Below are 15,306 nucleotides of genomic sequence, written 5' to 3' on the forward strand. Positions count from 1 at the left end.
CATTAGATGATGAACACTCCATACTTCCTCACGTTGCCTAACCATCTTGCCTGCCAGGCACAAGCTAAATTTACTGCTCAATTTCAGGGGAAAAAATTCACGGCAGCCTGAATCTGTCTCCCCTGCCACTTGCTTGCTTTCTGACCGCTTCATCTTTGTCCTGAATATCATGATTCATTTCTTTCATCCTACATTTTTTTTTGTTACCTACAAATGCTTTCTAAAAGAGGCAGAAAATAAATTATAAGTAAGCATATGCTTCGTAGGAAGAAGGATGTCTTCACTAGGTGTTTGAACTCAGCGGACTCCTTCCTGGCACCAAACTCTAAGAGAAAATTATTTATGCAACCTTATGTGTCCAAGGAATGTTGGCATCCTAGTGGAAAATATCTTTAACTGTAATTGTATTAATGAGGCATCATTATTCTCCATGTGGCCCTGCTCCACACCTGAGGTTAATCGACCCTGAAGGCAAGCATTAAATCTTGGGAGTGACCTCAATTTTCTGCTCTTCACCTTTTTTTTTTTTTTAAGACTGATTTATTTGAAAGACAAAGAGCATAATGGGGAGAGGGGGCAGAGGGAGAAGGCCAAGGAGAAGCAGACTCCCTGCGGAACTAAGAACCCAACGCTGGGCTCGATCCCAGAACCCCAGGATCATGACCTCAGCCGAAGGCAGATGCTTAACCCAGCTGAGCCCAGGTGCTCCTAGGTTCTTAATTACCACAAAATACAAATCCTACAGCCACACAGGTTCACTGAAGATGTAGAAACAAAAACAGGTGTTGGGGGTTAGGAAGCAACTCTGGAGGTTTGAGAACAATAATTCCAATACAGTCGTTTACCTGGGAGTCTTCCACCTGCCCTAAGCTCGGGATGTGGCCCCTGGGGATGGAGAGCAAGAACCAGCAGAGAGAGCCACAGGCCTGGAAACAGCACCTGTGCCGGGAGGGGAGCTGGCCGTGTTCTGTGAACCCACATGGCAGGTGCACATTCCATTTGGATGGAGCGAGGTCTCGGACATGGATTCTGAACAGATTCATGTTTGAGGTCCCTGAGGGACAGGCTGGTGCGATCAAACCTCAGTATTTTTTTTTTAAAGATTTTATTTATTTGACAGACAGCAATCACAAGCAGGCAGAGAGGCAGGCAGAGAGAGAGAGGGGGAAGCAGGCTCCCTGCTGATCAGAGAGCCGGATCAGGATCCCAGGACCCTGAGATCATGAGTTGAGCCAAAGGCAGAGGCTTTAACCCACAAGCCACCCAGGCGCCCCAAACCTCAGTATTTCTCACCACCCCTGGGACCACTGCAGCTCACTAAAGCCTTCCTCAGCTTCAAGCAGACCTTCTAGATACCGAAAGTGAGCACAGCCCTCTCACTGAATCGGCGTGCGGGGTGGGGTGGTTCTCCAGCTCCGTGTTGATATATGGGGTCCCTTCCTTGGCTCCTAACTTGAATGATGGATAGTATAACAAACTAGGTGGTATTTCCAGGGACTTCAGACCTTTAGGGAAGATGCTCCCCAAAGCTAACGATGCTTGCCAAGTGCCTTCGGGGTGGCTGCTGGCACAGAACCAGGAATCAGTAACATGAGGGGATGTCCTGGGACCCCCCCGTAAAGGTCTGACCTTTGAGCACTCCAAAAAGAGGTGACTGAGGACAGGTGAGCCAGGCAAAGAATTACATAGACTTCGAGACTTGGGAGACCGAGGATATCGTGGCTGTAGAGTTGGTCCAGTCCTTTAACAAATACCATAGTTTTTATACTTCCGTTTTTTTCATTAGCTGAATGGAGATAAAGACCATCAGCCTGAAAGGGGTGGTGAAAAAAGGAAAAGAATGAGAGAGAGAGGAAGGGAGGGAGAAACGAAGGGAAGGAGGGAGGAAGGAAGATCTGCCAAGACAAGAGGAGGGAAGAGGCCAGGGAGGGAGGAAGGGAGACAAAAAGATAGTGTAAGTGATGGTTCCGCTGTATGTTAGACCTATTGGTTATCTGTACCCCAATCAGTTATTGTAAAGCATGTATTCAACCCGAGGCATATTAGGTATTGATGTTCTAATGTTGGCCTCCATTTTACATGAGACAGTGGCCCTATGTCCGTGGCTCACCTGTCCTCGTGGCCTCTGAATGGCCACAGAAGCCAGTGAACAAGAAGTAGGCAGGAGAGCTTTGCTGCTGGGAGGCGGCAGGAGTTAGGATTCCTTGTTCAAATGGGGAAGGTTTAGGAAAGTATTTTCCGTGGGGCCAGGGGACAAGATCAGGGAGCTTCCCTGGTGTTCTCTTCCTCACCTACAAGGACCCACAGCAAGTACCAGAGCCCCAGGGACACAAGAACTTGATACAAGGCATGCAGAGATAGGGACTAGCCGATTTGGGAGGGTACGCTGTGTGCCAGGGGCGCACTGCCCATCGTTTGCGTTCATTCCTTCAGCTAACCATCCTAACACCTCAATGAGGCAGACGCTGTTAATGTACCCATTTTACGGATGAGGCAGCTGAGCTGAGACTCAGAAAGGTTGACTACTTTCCCCAAAGCAAGGCAGCCAGTAAGAGAGAGGGTTTAATGCAGGGCTCTGACTCCAAAGCCCACGTTTGCTGGGATGGGATGGGAGGAGAGGAGCGTTCTGGTGGGTGTGTCTGTGAATGAGCAGAAAGGACGCTCCACCGGAGCCATCCAGTGAGGGGCTCTTTCTCTCTCCGCGTGTCTCCTAGGAAATGAATATCCAGCAGCTCACCAACTACAGAAAGAGTGTCATGTCCTTGGCTGAGGCGGGGAAGCTCTACCGCAAGGACCTGGAGATCGTCCTCTGCAGCGAGCCCCCCATGTAAAGCGGGGTCGGGGGCTATTTCTCCGCCTCCCCCAAACCCTGCCCCCGCTGCCCTGCCACTTCTCCCCGGACCCCCGAGATCGTGAGCACCCGTCCTCCGCCCCTGCCACCTGCACCCACCAGCCTGCAGAGCAGGAGGAGAGGAGAGGAGAGGAGGGTGGGTTGCTGACAGGCCTCCGGGAGCCCTCTCCAACCTCCCCGGACCTGACCCGACCCGGACGCCGCTCTGCCCACGGAAGTGCACCACCCTCGTGGGCGGTGGGCGGGGACATGGGCGGAGCTTCCCTGCCCCTCTTCGCTGTGATGCATGAGCTCCTCTGCTGTATGATCTAGGCTTCTCTGTGCCACCAGGTGGACTCTTACCTCCCACTCCCCTCTCCCCCGTGCCACCACCCACCCAAACTCCCCAGTTCCACCCACCACCTCGCTAATGGCATAGCTGTCTTCCCAGAGTCCCTGTTCGTGGAGGGTGCTGGCCCTTTGTCTTCTGGACTCCGCGTGCTCCTTTGCTCTGTGGGTTCCTTGTCTCCTTGTTTACCAAAGAAGAGTTTACAGACAATAAAGTGGAAACGTTCTGCGTGGAAGCTCACCCAGTTCTAGTCAAGTGGTCAACTTCTCTCTCCAGGCAGCAGCTCTTGAGGAGCGCGCCTGTCCTATGGGGTGGGGAGGGGGGAGACACTGGGACCACCCAACCGGGGAGTAACCACAAAAAGCAGGGGCATAGGACCCCAGGACTCTGGGCTTAGCTGCATCATTCCCTGCCTGTCTCTTCACCATCCTGTCCCTTCTTTGCTGCATGTCTGTCTCTTCACCTCTGAGATAATGCCAGCAGTGATCCCTTCCCTGAAAGCGAAGTGCCCGTATTATGCTAAACGGTGGACCTGAGGTATCCCCCACTCCTTGCAGAGAGGTGCTGTGACCGCCTCTACTGCACGGAAAAGGAAATTCAAGACTGAAGAGGTTAAGGAAGAGCCCCACCTCTCATGGGCAGTGTGGGGCAGAGCCGGCGCATGCTCCCACACACTGGACCCACGTTCTCTCTAGGAGGGACACCGGCTGGGTGTGGCAACAGTGGGACCAGGTGATGTCCTCCAAGCTGGGGACACCTCCAACCAGGAGGTCTAGACCACCATGAATCCAACCTCTCCTCCTCCCAATGTAATGAGCCCCACCACTCCTCAGATGCCCCATGGCAGGGGGCCAGCTTGGCCCAGGCATCCACAGAATTGAGATCCTAGAATACAGAAATCACTATTTTTTTTAAAAATTCAATCATTCATGGTCTACAGGATGCATTTTGACATTACATTTAATGCTGCAGGAATCCTATTCGATGGATCCTATTTTCAGATGGAGAACCTCCTCAGTGAGGCCCAATCACCCCTAGCTCCTCCCGGCAGCACTTTCCCCCATGGCACCATGAGCATGTGACCTGATATGTGTTCCGGGCGCTCCCCCAGCCAGAGCGGGAGTTCCCGAGGGCGGCAAGCTCCCCCTACGCATGTCTGCTGCACCCACACACCTCAAGCCCATTCCTCCCGGGTCCCCACCTAGTACCCCAACACTGCCCTGCATTAGGGGCCCCCAAAGATGTCAGGACGTAGTCAATACGTTCTCTTACCAGGCAAAGGGGAATTAAGGTCCTGGAAGGAATTAAGGTTGCTAATCAGCTGACTTTAGGGAGATCACCCCAGTGCCCCAAGTAATCCCAAGGGGCCTTAGATGGGAAAGAGGGAGGCAGAGGTCAAGGGATGCACTGTGGGAAAGGTTCAGCCATCCCAGGTGGAAGCCGGAGGCATCTAGAAACTCGGCAAAGCAGGAAAACAAATTCTCCCTCAGAGCCTGCAGAAGCCCCTCGAGGCTTTGACAGTAGCCCATTTTGGACTTCTGGCCTCCAGAGCGGTAAGATAATAGCATGTGCTGTTTTAAGGCCCCAAGTCTGTGATAACTGTGACAAATGCAGCAGCAAGAGCTGATGAGTCCACTCCAGAGACACAAGGTTGCCCGGGCCCAAGAGCCGGAGGCTTCCTCGACCCCCAGCTGGGAGTTCCCGGCTGCCCCATGACTCTCAGGGACTCAGCAGGTTCCAAATCTGGGAAGTCCTCCTCAGCTTTCAGAGAAGGTGACTGCCTGGTGCACTGTGCCCTCCTGCAGGAATGGGAGTCCTGTCTGGCTGTCTCCATGGCTGAAGAGCTGAGCAGCCCATGCTGACCCCCTGGCAGAGGCAGGAGTCTGTCTGCGATGGGGGCGCAGGTCTGTCTGCCATGGCTGAAGAGCTGAGCAGGCCATGCTGACCCCCTGGCAGGGGCAGGAAGACACCGGAAAGTGTCTGCGAGGGGCGAACAAACACAAAAAAGATGGACATCACTGGGGCGCCGGAATGGCTCAATCAGTTAAGCATCTGAGTCTTCATCTCAGCTCAGGTCTTGATCTCAGGGTTGTGAGTTCAAGCTCCGCGCTGGGCTGCACCCTGGGCAGGGAGCCTACTTGAAAACAAACACAAGATTGACATCACTAGCCACTGGCGAGATGAGATACCATTACACACCAGAGGGAACCAAGTATCATTTTTTTTTAAAGATTTTATTTATTTATTTGACAGAGAGAGATCACAAGTAGACAGAGAGGTAGGCAGAGAGAGAGAGAGGGAAGCAGGCTCCCTGCTGAGCAGAGAGCCTGATGCGGGACCCGATCCCAGGACCCTGAGATCATGACCTGAGCCGAAGGCAGCGGCTTAACCCACTGAGCCACCCAGGTGCCCCCAAGGATCATTTTTAAATGCCTTATTTCTGTTTCAAAAAGCAGAATCTACTAAATTGTGTGGATTACAGGGAGCCTGAAGAAGAGAAAAGTCTTCCCCACAGAACCAGAAAAATATAGAGCAACAAGACATTATTAGTTTAAACACAGAAGCACAATAAAATTCCCACATCATTTCATGCAGTCCTACATAATCCATTCTTGTTCCACTGGAGATTGGATTACTGGTCGGCTTTCAGGACGCCGTCTTGCTTCTGGAACAAAGAGAGTTCTGGAAATCCTGATGCGGCCCACAGGGCTAGTCGGAGAGCTGCTCTAGCGACGTCTGCTCAGAAGCTCACACCCTTGAGTCTATTCTTTCAAGGCGGGATGGTTGGAAGTACCTGGTACAGTCATTTTTCATGAGGCTGTAGGACTGTCCCTTGTCTCAGACACACAAACTGCATCCTGGGACTTAGAGCAGAGCCCCCGAGGAAGCGTGTCCCAGAACAAGCTGTACAGTGTTGCCCCAGAACGCCTGTATGACGACAAAGCCTGTGTAGCTGTGGCTTGTCTGTTACTCTCACCAGTATCACCAGAATGGAGGAGAGGACATGTCTCTATCTGAGGACAGTGCAGAACTATTTCCTAAGACTTTAGACGGGCGCTTCCCCCGAGGGTACACACACATGTGGGCAGTGAGGTCATTGACAAATCTCCAGGGACTTCCCATCACTCACACTCACACACTCACAATTCTTCTAAAACATTTACACTCACATTTCATCCATATAAGCTTAACTTCAGGAAGGCAGAACGTGTCTTCTGATCTGACAACTCCTCTAATGCAAATCTTAGGACAGGAACACTTCAAACCAACCTAATAATTGCTAGCAGCCCTCTTTTAATAAGGAGCAATCCCAAATCTTTGTGATTTTTCCAGGGCTCCTCTGGGGCACCTCAAAGACCACTGCAGGTGTAGAAGATATCCTAAAAAGTTCCCTTTCCTCTGTTTTCTTTTCCCCTCTACTTATTAAATTATTTGAGAAGGCAAACATCTGAAGAGTTGTCAGACGAGATTTGGACACCTGATTAATACACGATCATGGGCGCCTGAGAAACAACCCGTTGGTCATCCAGGTCAAAAAGTGCCAATTGTTGAAAGTAAGCGGACACGGGGCTAATGAGAAGCCCTCAGTCCCCATAAAAACTTGTACACAGTGTTCACAGCAGCATTATTCATAATAGCCAAAGAGTGGAAGCGAGTCTAATGTCCATCAAGCAATGGACCCGCAGAGTACAGTACATCCATACGAGGGGATGACTGGAGAGTCGCCCACAAAAGGCAATGAAGTGCTAACACGTGCTACAACACGAATGAACCTCAAAAATGTGACGCTATGTAGAAGAGGCCAGACAAAAAAGGCCCCATCTCCGGTGATACCATGTATACCAAGAGGCTACGAGAGACAAAGTCCTTGAGACCGGAAGTAGAGTCATGGTTGCCAGGGCGGGGAAGGGGTACCGTGACAGGGAGCGACCACTAGTGGGCGCAGGGTTTCATTTTCACATTGGAAGCTGGGGAATTAATTAGGGCCCTAACAATAAGGAATTCATTAATTAGGAATTAATTCTGTCTGGAATCAGGCAGAATTAGATAGTGGGGATGGTTGCACAACCTAATAATATACTGAAAACCACAGACCAAAAATAAGTGAATATCCTCTTCGTTTCCTTAAAAAAAAATCCTTATGGATTATAAAATAAACAGGAAATGCCTGTTTATATACATATACATATATACATATGGCATGTTCATAACGGATAAGTTTTTGGTTTTTTGTGTTTTAAAATCACCTATCCTGTGCTCGCTTCGGCAGCACATATACTAAAATCACCTATCCTACAACAGGACAAATTCAACATAAAACACCAAAAAGTGTTCTGGTAAGACACAGAGTCTCTGCTATCTAAAACAAACTTCCATACTGCAGGCAATGATCAGTAAACCAGGGAGGCAAAGCCCATCAAACCTGAGCAAACTTTCCTACAATACACCACATTTCACCGTTTCTCTTCAGATGCAGATTTTATAAAGCAAGACAAATGAAACTCACTTTCCAAACCTCACCCTTCATAGTATCCTTCTGGATCCTGGAACAAAGGGACACTTTACTACAGGGCAAGGAGTCTGCAGGGTCAAAACTATTTTCATAACAGTGCTAAAATATTATTTATCTTAACTTGCAATGTTTTCACCATTTCTATTTGGAAATGAATAAAAAAAATTTGTAAACGTCTGTTTTGATTTCTAATGGGGCAAGTATCAATAGTTTTAACCCACATAAACAAAATCTCTTGGGGTAATCGCAATACATTTTAAGAACGTCGAGCGGAAGACTGCACCTTAAAACATAGTGCTAAAGGAGGAAGGAAACAGAATAAGAAATGGCATAACAATTTCATCTATGTGAACTAAACGTGCTTATACACAAGACAGTAACGATGTTTTGTTAGAGCACTAAAAAAAAAAGGACCCCCACTGAGCATCCCAAATGGTTGTCCCCAAGGGAGATGAATGGCCGTGGGAAACTTCACCCAAAGGGAGTGCAACACCAAGAGAGGGACCCGGCACAGCCCACTGACAATGACCTGCCAGGAACTGAGAAATGTGCTTAAACTAACCCTCTGCACGTAGGAGGGGAGGATCCCAAGCCCCCACCCCCAAAACAAAGTACCTCTGGGCTCCCCCACTGAGCTGTAGCTGCATAGGACGGAGCAGACACCACACACAGACCCTCTCATAGGCTCCAGCACCATCTCCTTCCTAGAGACACATCACCCGGAGGCGTTTTTCCAGCAAATCCCGGCACAGTAACGAGCAGGGAAACGTCCACACCCACAAGCTGGAAGGGATTAGCTCCCGGGACAGGGAAGGCAGGTCGGGGTAGGGTAGAGAGCTCAGATGCCATGCAAGCATCTTCACTATGTTCAGACCACCTCACTGGTGACCAGAGGGTTGGTTCAGTTGCAGGGATGAGGACGGGAGTGCCAGCCAGCGGGGAGGCACGTGCAGGAAGACTCCGTCATCCCCTTCAGCGGACGTTTTTAAGGCGCCTGAGTTAAGAGTGCCATGGTGCCCAACTGGGGGAGGTCGCGGCGGTTAGGAAAAAGGAACCCAGCAGAGACACAAAGAATCCTGACTGGAGGGCCAGAGGCTGGGAGAACGACGCTCTTCAAAAGGCACAGAGTAATCCACAAGTTCAGGGCCACGGAAAGGAATGCACCAAAGGCGGCATGAAAACCGTCACGACAACATCAAATAAGGAGCTGGTTTCTGCTTAACCAGTGCCCTGACCAGGAGGAAATTCACCAGCTGCCATAGCAGCACATTCCGCTGTCACTCAGCTGGGTTCTGAGACCTGTCACTGTCTGACAACCATTCTCTGGGGGGTTAACTACAACCATGAGTTGTGCTGCGCCCATGCCGGGGGTGACAGAGCCAAGAACCAAAGCGCACCTGTCCCCGCCTGCCCGGGGCTCCCAGTCTGATGAGATCACACGGATGTTCTTGCCTTGAGTCCCATACAAAATGCCTAATCTCGCCGTCCGCATCCCGTTGATTTTAAGACGGCTCCTTCCCTTCCTGTCCGCGCCCACCCTCTAACCCCGCTCGTCAACCCCAGCCTCTTCAGCCTCTTTCCACAGCTCCCTCAGCGAACTGCCCCTGGTCGGGACGAACCACGTCAGTGATTCGTAGGGCCCAGTGCTAAAAGAAAACACATGGCTTTCTTCTTCCAAAAATTATGAAGAATTTCAAGACAATGACAGCAGAGCATTAAACCAAGGGGAGGGGGGGAAGTCCCTGAGGCCAGCGCCCCCCATCCCCACCCCACCCTGCCCCTCTGGGACACGGACAGTGAGCTGCTGACCACCAGCCCTGGGCCGAACAGGACAGACCTGCCTGCAACGCCCGGTCCCGGGCTCTCACCACTAACTGCTCCGAACAGGACCCAGAATCTCACGGACTCCCCTCTCCTTAAAAGGGATCGACACAATTTGTTAGAGCAGAAACTGCAAACAGATTTTAAAGGGTTAAAGGAAAGCAAGGTTTGGGAATGGTAATTTTAAAAACCAAAGTGAAGTTCTGAAGGGTTTTTCTTCCCCCACAACAAGACCCTGGCTTCAGGGTGGAGCAACCCCCAGGGGTTACTGTCAGCGCCCAGGAAGGAGAAACTGAAGGCAGGCGCGGCCTAGAGGGCAGAGTCCTCATCCCTCTCCAAAGGTAGTCTGAGTCCTGAGAAGCCGGGCTGCTGCTCGCCACCCCTTTCCGGGGCCACTGTTTCTCTGGCCTCTGATTTCGTGAAAAATCACTGAAGTCAGGAGACACTCCTCAGAAGACAGGGTATTTCATCAAAGACCACGCAGCTGAAACCACAGCTGGATTAACCGGGACGGAGCGGAAGAGCCACAGGCAAAAGAAATTGGCCCCCAAAGGTGAGGAGGCTACGAAAGCTCCGGAGAGTTGACACCTGTACCGCATCCCTCCACCAAGGAGGCCGGACAGGAGTCCACATCCTCGGGGGCGTTTACCATGGCTCACACCGCCAGCCCCCTCCCCCACCAGCCTCCAACGCACCACGAGTCCGAAAGCAGTTTAAGCCCAGGATGAGAAAAGACAAAGTCTGATGATCGTGTCAGATCATGATCATCCCAAGACAGAAATACTGTCCAGCCTGGCTTCAAACGGGCAGCCTCTTTCTCTCCCACCAGGATAGGGAGGGGCCACCAGGGCGTAGCGGGAAGAGCAAGGAAGAATATGTATGGCTCAGACACTACCCCAAAATCGAGAAGAACATCACACAAGCCTTCAGGAGGCCGCTGGCAGCGGGTCATGGCTCTGCAACACAGAGTCGGGAAGAAAGAGAGTGGTTTGAGAGAGATGCAGCCGTCCAGTCCCCCGCAGGACCATGGGGCCGGCGGCCAGAACTGCGAGAGGGCATGAAGCAGTGAAGGAGGCAGGTGCTCCCTGCGCTGGGAGCATGGGGCAGGAAGGCAGCACCCCGCAGGCCCTAATGAAGTCCATGGGCAACACATCATGTCCACGCACAGACAGCCCAGCAGGAAAGGGAAAGAGCAGAAGCTGCTTGAGGAAGGGAAAATGAACCAGCAGGAAATCCAGGCCCTGGAGAAAAAACTAAAAAAACAAAAACAACCATCAAGAAAGGTCCTGTAAAATTTACAGTTGCATTTTAAACAGGAAAGCCATGAAATCCCATTCACAGCACAGGACATTGCAAGAGCTCTTGCCACAGAGATGGGACGCCTCCAATCTGAGATATGTTTTAGGACAAACACACCAAGATAGAAAGAGAGCTTCAACAAACGGTGTCCCTCAAAACAGCTCCAAGAAGTAAGCAGTCACCAGAAACTTCCTGGAAGGCACCCTCAATGACCAGAGAGCTCCTCTGGCCCAGCTACCAGCACAGGTGGGGTCTGCCTCTTGGCATCGAAAATAAGCCAACCCATAGGGTCTTCTTGCTGAAGGAGTCCAACCTGGACTGGGAGCCCCAACACCAACTCCTAGGGGTCATCTGAGGCCTTGAGGGCATGGCAGGCTTCCTCGCTGGCCCAGCTGGGGTCCCACCAATAGAGGCAAGAAATCCTTCTCCTCTGAAGAGCTGCATGTCACAGGCCACCTGCTGTTTCCATCGTCTCCACGACTTCCAAGATGGAGATGCCCAGCCCACTGGGGACAGAGATCACCACCCCACCCAGAAGGGCTTCCTGTCCTTCCACCTGTTTGGAAAGCCCACGGTCCACCAATTTTGAAAAACCCTTTGCCAGGATTTTCACTGGACCCCATGTGGACCGTGCACAGGAGGAGGCAGACAAACGAAGGCTCAGAACCTGTGGTTCTCCTTAGACCTACTGAGAAAACACAATCTGCACCTTCCCCAAGTAAGAATATGCTTTTGCCCAAGAGGGTGCATGCAGACAACAATCTGAGGTTTGGGGGTTCAAAAAACTGTCTAACCACTACAAAGACCATCGCTCAAACTGCTTCCTTCCAGCACCAGCAATGAGCCAAACCGTAAGATTCTCCTCATGGTTCACTGGAGGAGCTTAGCCTCCACCAGGGTCCAGGCCTGCAGAGGAAGCCCCCACAGCTTGTCCTAGGCCTGTCTGAGGTCTCAGGCCCCTGACCTCATCTCTGTGCTTCGCTGAAACCCTTCACTTTGGCAGGCAAGTGCAGGAGAACCACTGTGTCACAGTGTCAAAGAGGACCCAACTCGGTGCCCACAAAGATGGCCAATCCAGGGCCAACCCGGTCATCGTCTGCCCCACCCATCCTCCCTGGCTCTTCTAAATGAGACTGTGGCCCCACCAGTGGAGACCGGATCCACTCTAGCATCAGCTCGCAGTCTACACAGCAAGATCGTCTACATAACAACTCGATGCTGTTAGGGTGATTTGCACCACAACCATTGATGTTAGCTTGTCTGGCTTGAAGAAACATCCTCTCTGAGGGGCCCATTTGCAACTAACTTCACCGCAGATATCCCTGCCCTGGGGCTGCCACGCCCATCTGCGAATCACAAGTCTCCTACAGTTCATGTCTAGGATGACCCACAGCATCAACTTGGTCTACACGGAACAGCATCCAAGTGCATTCTTAAGAAACCCCGGGATAAGAGCCCCATTTGCTCTGCCCAGAGCCGTCTCTATGCCTTCCAAGCAGCCAGCATCCTGGCCGGGGTGCACACCCCTTACCGGACCCTAGATGTCTCGGCATAGGTTACATCTACCCTGGCACAGCCACGGTGTCCCCAGGCGCTGGTTGGAATCTTAATCACCGTGCTCACAGGACCAGCTGTGCAGATGACAGCCCAGGCCACCGAATACAAAGGGGACTCAAATGACCACACTCAGTGCTACCTACACGCACCTCAGCGAGGTGGACGCCATGCTGCTTCTGACCCCGGGTGTTACTGACAAGACCTCCCAAATCCCACAGGGCAAACACCAGCCGCTTTGTTTAAGACGGTCCATCACCCAGAGGCGCTCCCGGCTGCAACCCTAGCATTTCCAAAGCTTGCCTCTGATGCCCGCTCCTGGGCACCCTGGTCCCGAGACAGGGGGCCTTCGTGCTGGCAGACCCACGGCTGAAAGGACTTGCCCCAAAGCAAGCTCCACAGCATTTAGGAAAAAAGCAGGATGCCCCAGCACAAGGGCACCCAAGCCGGGAACCCTAAACAGTGGGAACCTCCAATGCTTCTGATTCCTTTTCCACATCTGTTTCTTGCTGGGTCTTCTCCTTAAAACCCTTCTCTGGCCTTTCCCCTGAATGAGGAACTACCCATTTGAGGTCTGTGGTTTTAAAAAAAAAAAAAAAAAAAAAAAAATGTATTCACCACAAAAGAAGATTACCTCAAGATCTTGTTCTCCACAGAATTAACTGTTTAATTTTCATCATAGCTCGGGTTTTAATAATAAAGGACTGAGTGATTTATGTTGCACTTAACGCTCTAAAAACCCTTTAGGTTTGAGCGAAAAAGAAATACAATAAAAACCAAGTTCCAATTGATCCAGCTGCCCAGCCAGGTTAAGGAACCAGTAATTTATATCAGGCGGGACTGGGGTTTGGAAAGCCCACGGTCCACCAATTTTGAAAAACCCTTTGCCAGGATTTTCACTGGACCCCATGCGGACTGTGCACAGGAGGACGCAGACAAATGGAGGCTCAGAAAAGCGACTTTGTTATACATTTCAGGACAGTGAATAATATCTACTTAGGGAGGGCTCACTGCCTAGAAAACTGGACAAAGCAGGAGCTTTCAGGCAGAGGCAGTCTGTCCCCCTCTCCCGTCCCTGAGGACACTTAGCAACATCTGGAGACATTTTTGATTGCCACAACTGGCATCTCGTGGCGAAGAGCCACAGATGCTGCTAATCATCCTACAATGCAGAGGACGGCACCCCACAGCACAGAGTCATCCGGCCCCACATGTCAATAGCACCCAGGCTGAGAAACGCTGGTCTCAAATAAAGACACTTGAACCACCCCTTCCCCCGCCCCCAACCCAGGCATCCAATCTCCAGTCAGGACCCGCCCCCCCAGCATCTTAGTATATAGAACCTGCGCTGGGGAGGGAGGGGCAAGTGACTTACGCACATACACGCAGACACAAGGCTTTGCGGTCTGGAGGAGTCCCTGATGCCATTCAACCCCTGATGCCCTTCCACACACCCACCCCAACATCAGGAACCCAAAGATACTGAGATCAGGAACACTTCTTAGGGAGTATTCCAATTTTTTTTTTTTTTTTTTGTCCTTCTAAGCAAAAGAAATCCTGCTCAAAAGAACCTGTGGCCCGTATTACCTCATTTAGACCTCACAGCCCAGTAACCGGGTCAGAACTGTTAAGATCACCATGTGACAGACGATGACACTGGGGCACAGAGAGTCTTAAGAAAACTTTTCCACGTTGGCACAGCCAGCAAGTGGCAGAGCCGCAGGCGAGGCCCCGGCACTCCAGCTCCGGGCTGGTTTTCCATGGGGTTCACGCTCCTGGGCCACCCTCCACTCGCGGGCCAGCGCGGTGACAGCACCCTGCGCGGGGCCGCAGCTCTGCAGGCGCTGGCGTGGGCGTGGACCCCCACCAATGTGGAGGCAGTGCCCTCCCCTGGAGGCCCCATCTGCGGGCAGAGGGTCTCGTGCCGCCTCCCCCGAGTGGCAGGGCTGGGCAGGGGCCCCCGTGGGCTCAGGCCAGGCAGGGAGCAGGGGTCCAGGTCAGTGCCTGGTCATCTCCGACCACGCTCGCCTGTGGACACCACCTGCCGCCCCAGTGATCAACTCACGGAGCCAGCAAAGTCAGCTCCAAGGCACATGGCCTGTGCATCTGTGGGCACCAAAGCCACCCAGCCTGGTTTCCTCTGGGCCCCTCTCTGAGCTCCTCACAGGCCCCCGCAGCCACTCAGCCTCTGGAAATGATGAATCACCTGAGTCCCTCCCTGAGGAGTCCTCATTCTTCCTCCATTAAACCTCTCCTTGGTCCCTGAGTCTGTCTCTGCTTTTGTTCCATGGCAAGAGATGGCTGGGGCGCGGGTGGGCTGGCTGTGGTGCGGGGACCGAGGGGACTCTCCTCCTCCAGCAGAGACCGATGCCCGCGCTCCGACACCCGGGCACGGACTCCTCCTCTGTCCTCATTTCCAGCCGACGACTCTCCGGTCTCACCACCAGCTTCCTGTGGAAAGGCACCCAGCGTGGCACCTTCGCGTCCCCGGAAGGCCTGTGACAAGCAGGAGACTGCGTTCCAGCCAACTGTCTTCCCAGGCACATTTTTCTGAGAGTTTGCAAATAGTCGTATTCCAGTGGGAAAATTTTTGTTTCAGAAAACAACAGCCACCCCCGGGCAACAGCCCTTCCCCATCTGCCGAGTGTGTGTGTGTGTGTGTGTGTGTGTGTGTGTGTGTGTGTGTGCGTGCGCAAGCGCGCGTGCGTGCAACACGGCCTCCATCCGGCCCTGTCTGGGGCTCCTCCCGGCTCCTTTCCTTGCCTGGCTTGCTCGTCCCCCTAGTTGTGTCTGGATGGCTTCTGGGAAGGGGATGGGAAATACCCGGTGTAGGGCCAGTCCCCACAGCAGGAGAACGTGGATTTTCTGGACTCCGGTCCCCTAAGGGCAATGTCTGAAGCCACAGAGCATGGAGGGTCCACAGAGCAGCACCACAGCCCG

The 15,306-nt window shown here is 52.3% G+C and overlaps 1 protein-coding gene across 1 annotated transcript in view; it reads left to right on the plus strand.

Annotated features, from left to right (window-relative positions):
* Window positions 1–3,419, plus strand: part of CALB2 (calbindin 2) — a 28,358-nt gene extending 24,939 nt beyond the window's left edge. The window contains exon 11 of the mRNA XM_045988403.1: window positions 2,715–3,419. Coding sequence (XP_045844359.1) covers window positions 2,715–2,831 — 117 coding nt within the window. The 3' untranslated portion in view covers window positions 2,832–3,419. The remainder of the gene's footprint in view (window positions 1–2,714) is intronic.
* Window positions 3,420–15,306: the final 11,887 nt, after the last annotated feature.

The sequence above is a fragment of the Meles meles genome, chromosome 19 (genome assembly GCF_922984935.1).
Source record: "Meles meles chromosome 19, mMelMel3.1 paternal haplotype, whole genome shotgun sequence".
NCBI lineage: Eukaryota > Metazoa > Chordata > Mammalia > Carnivora > Mustelidae > Meles > Meles meles.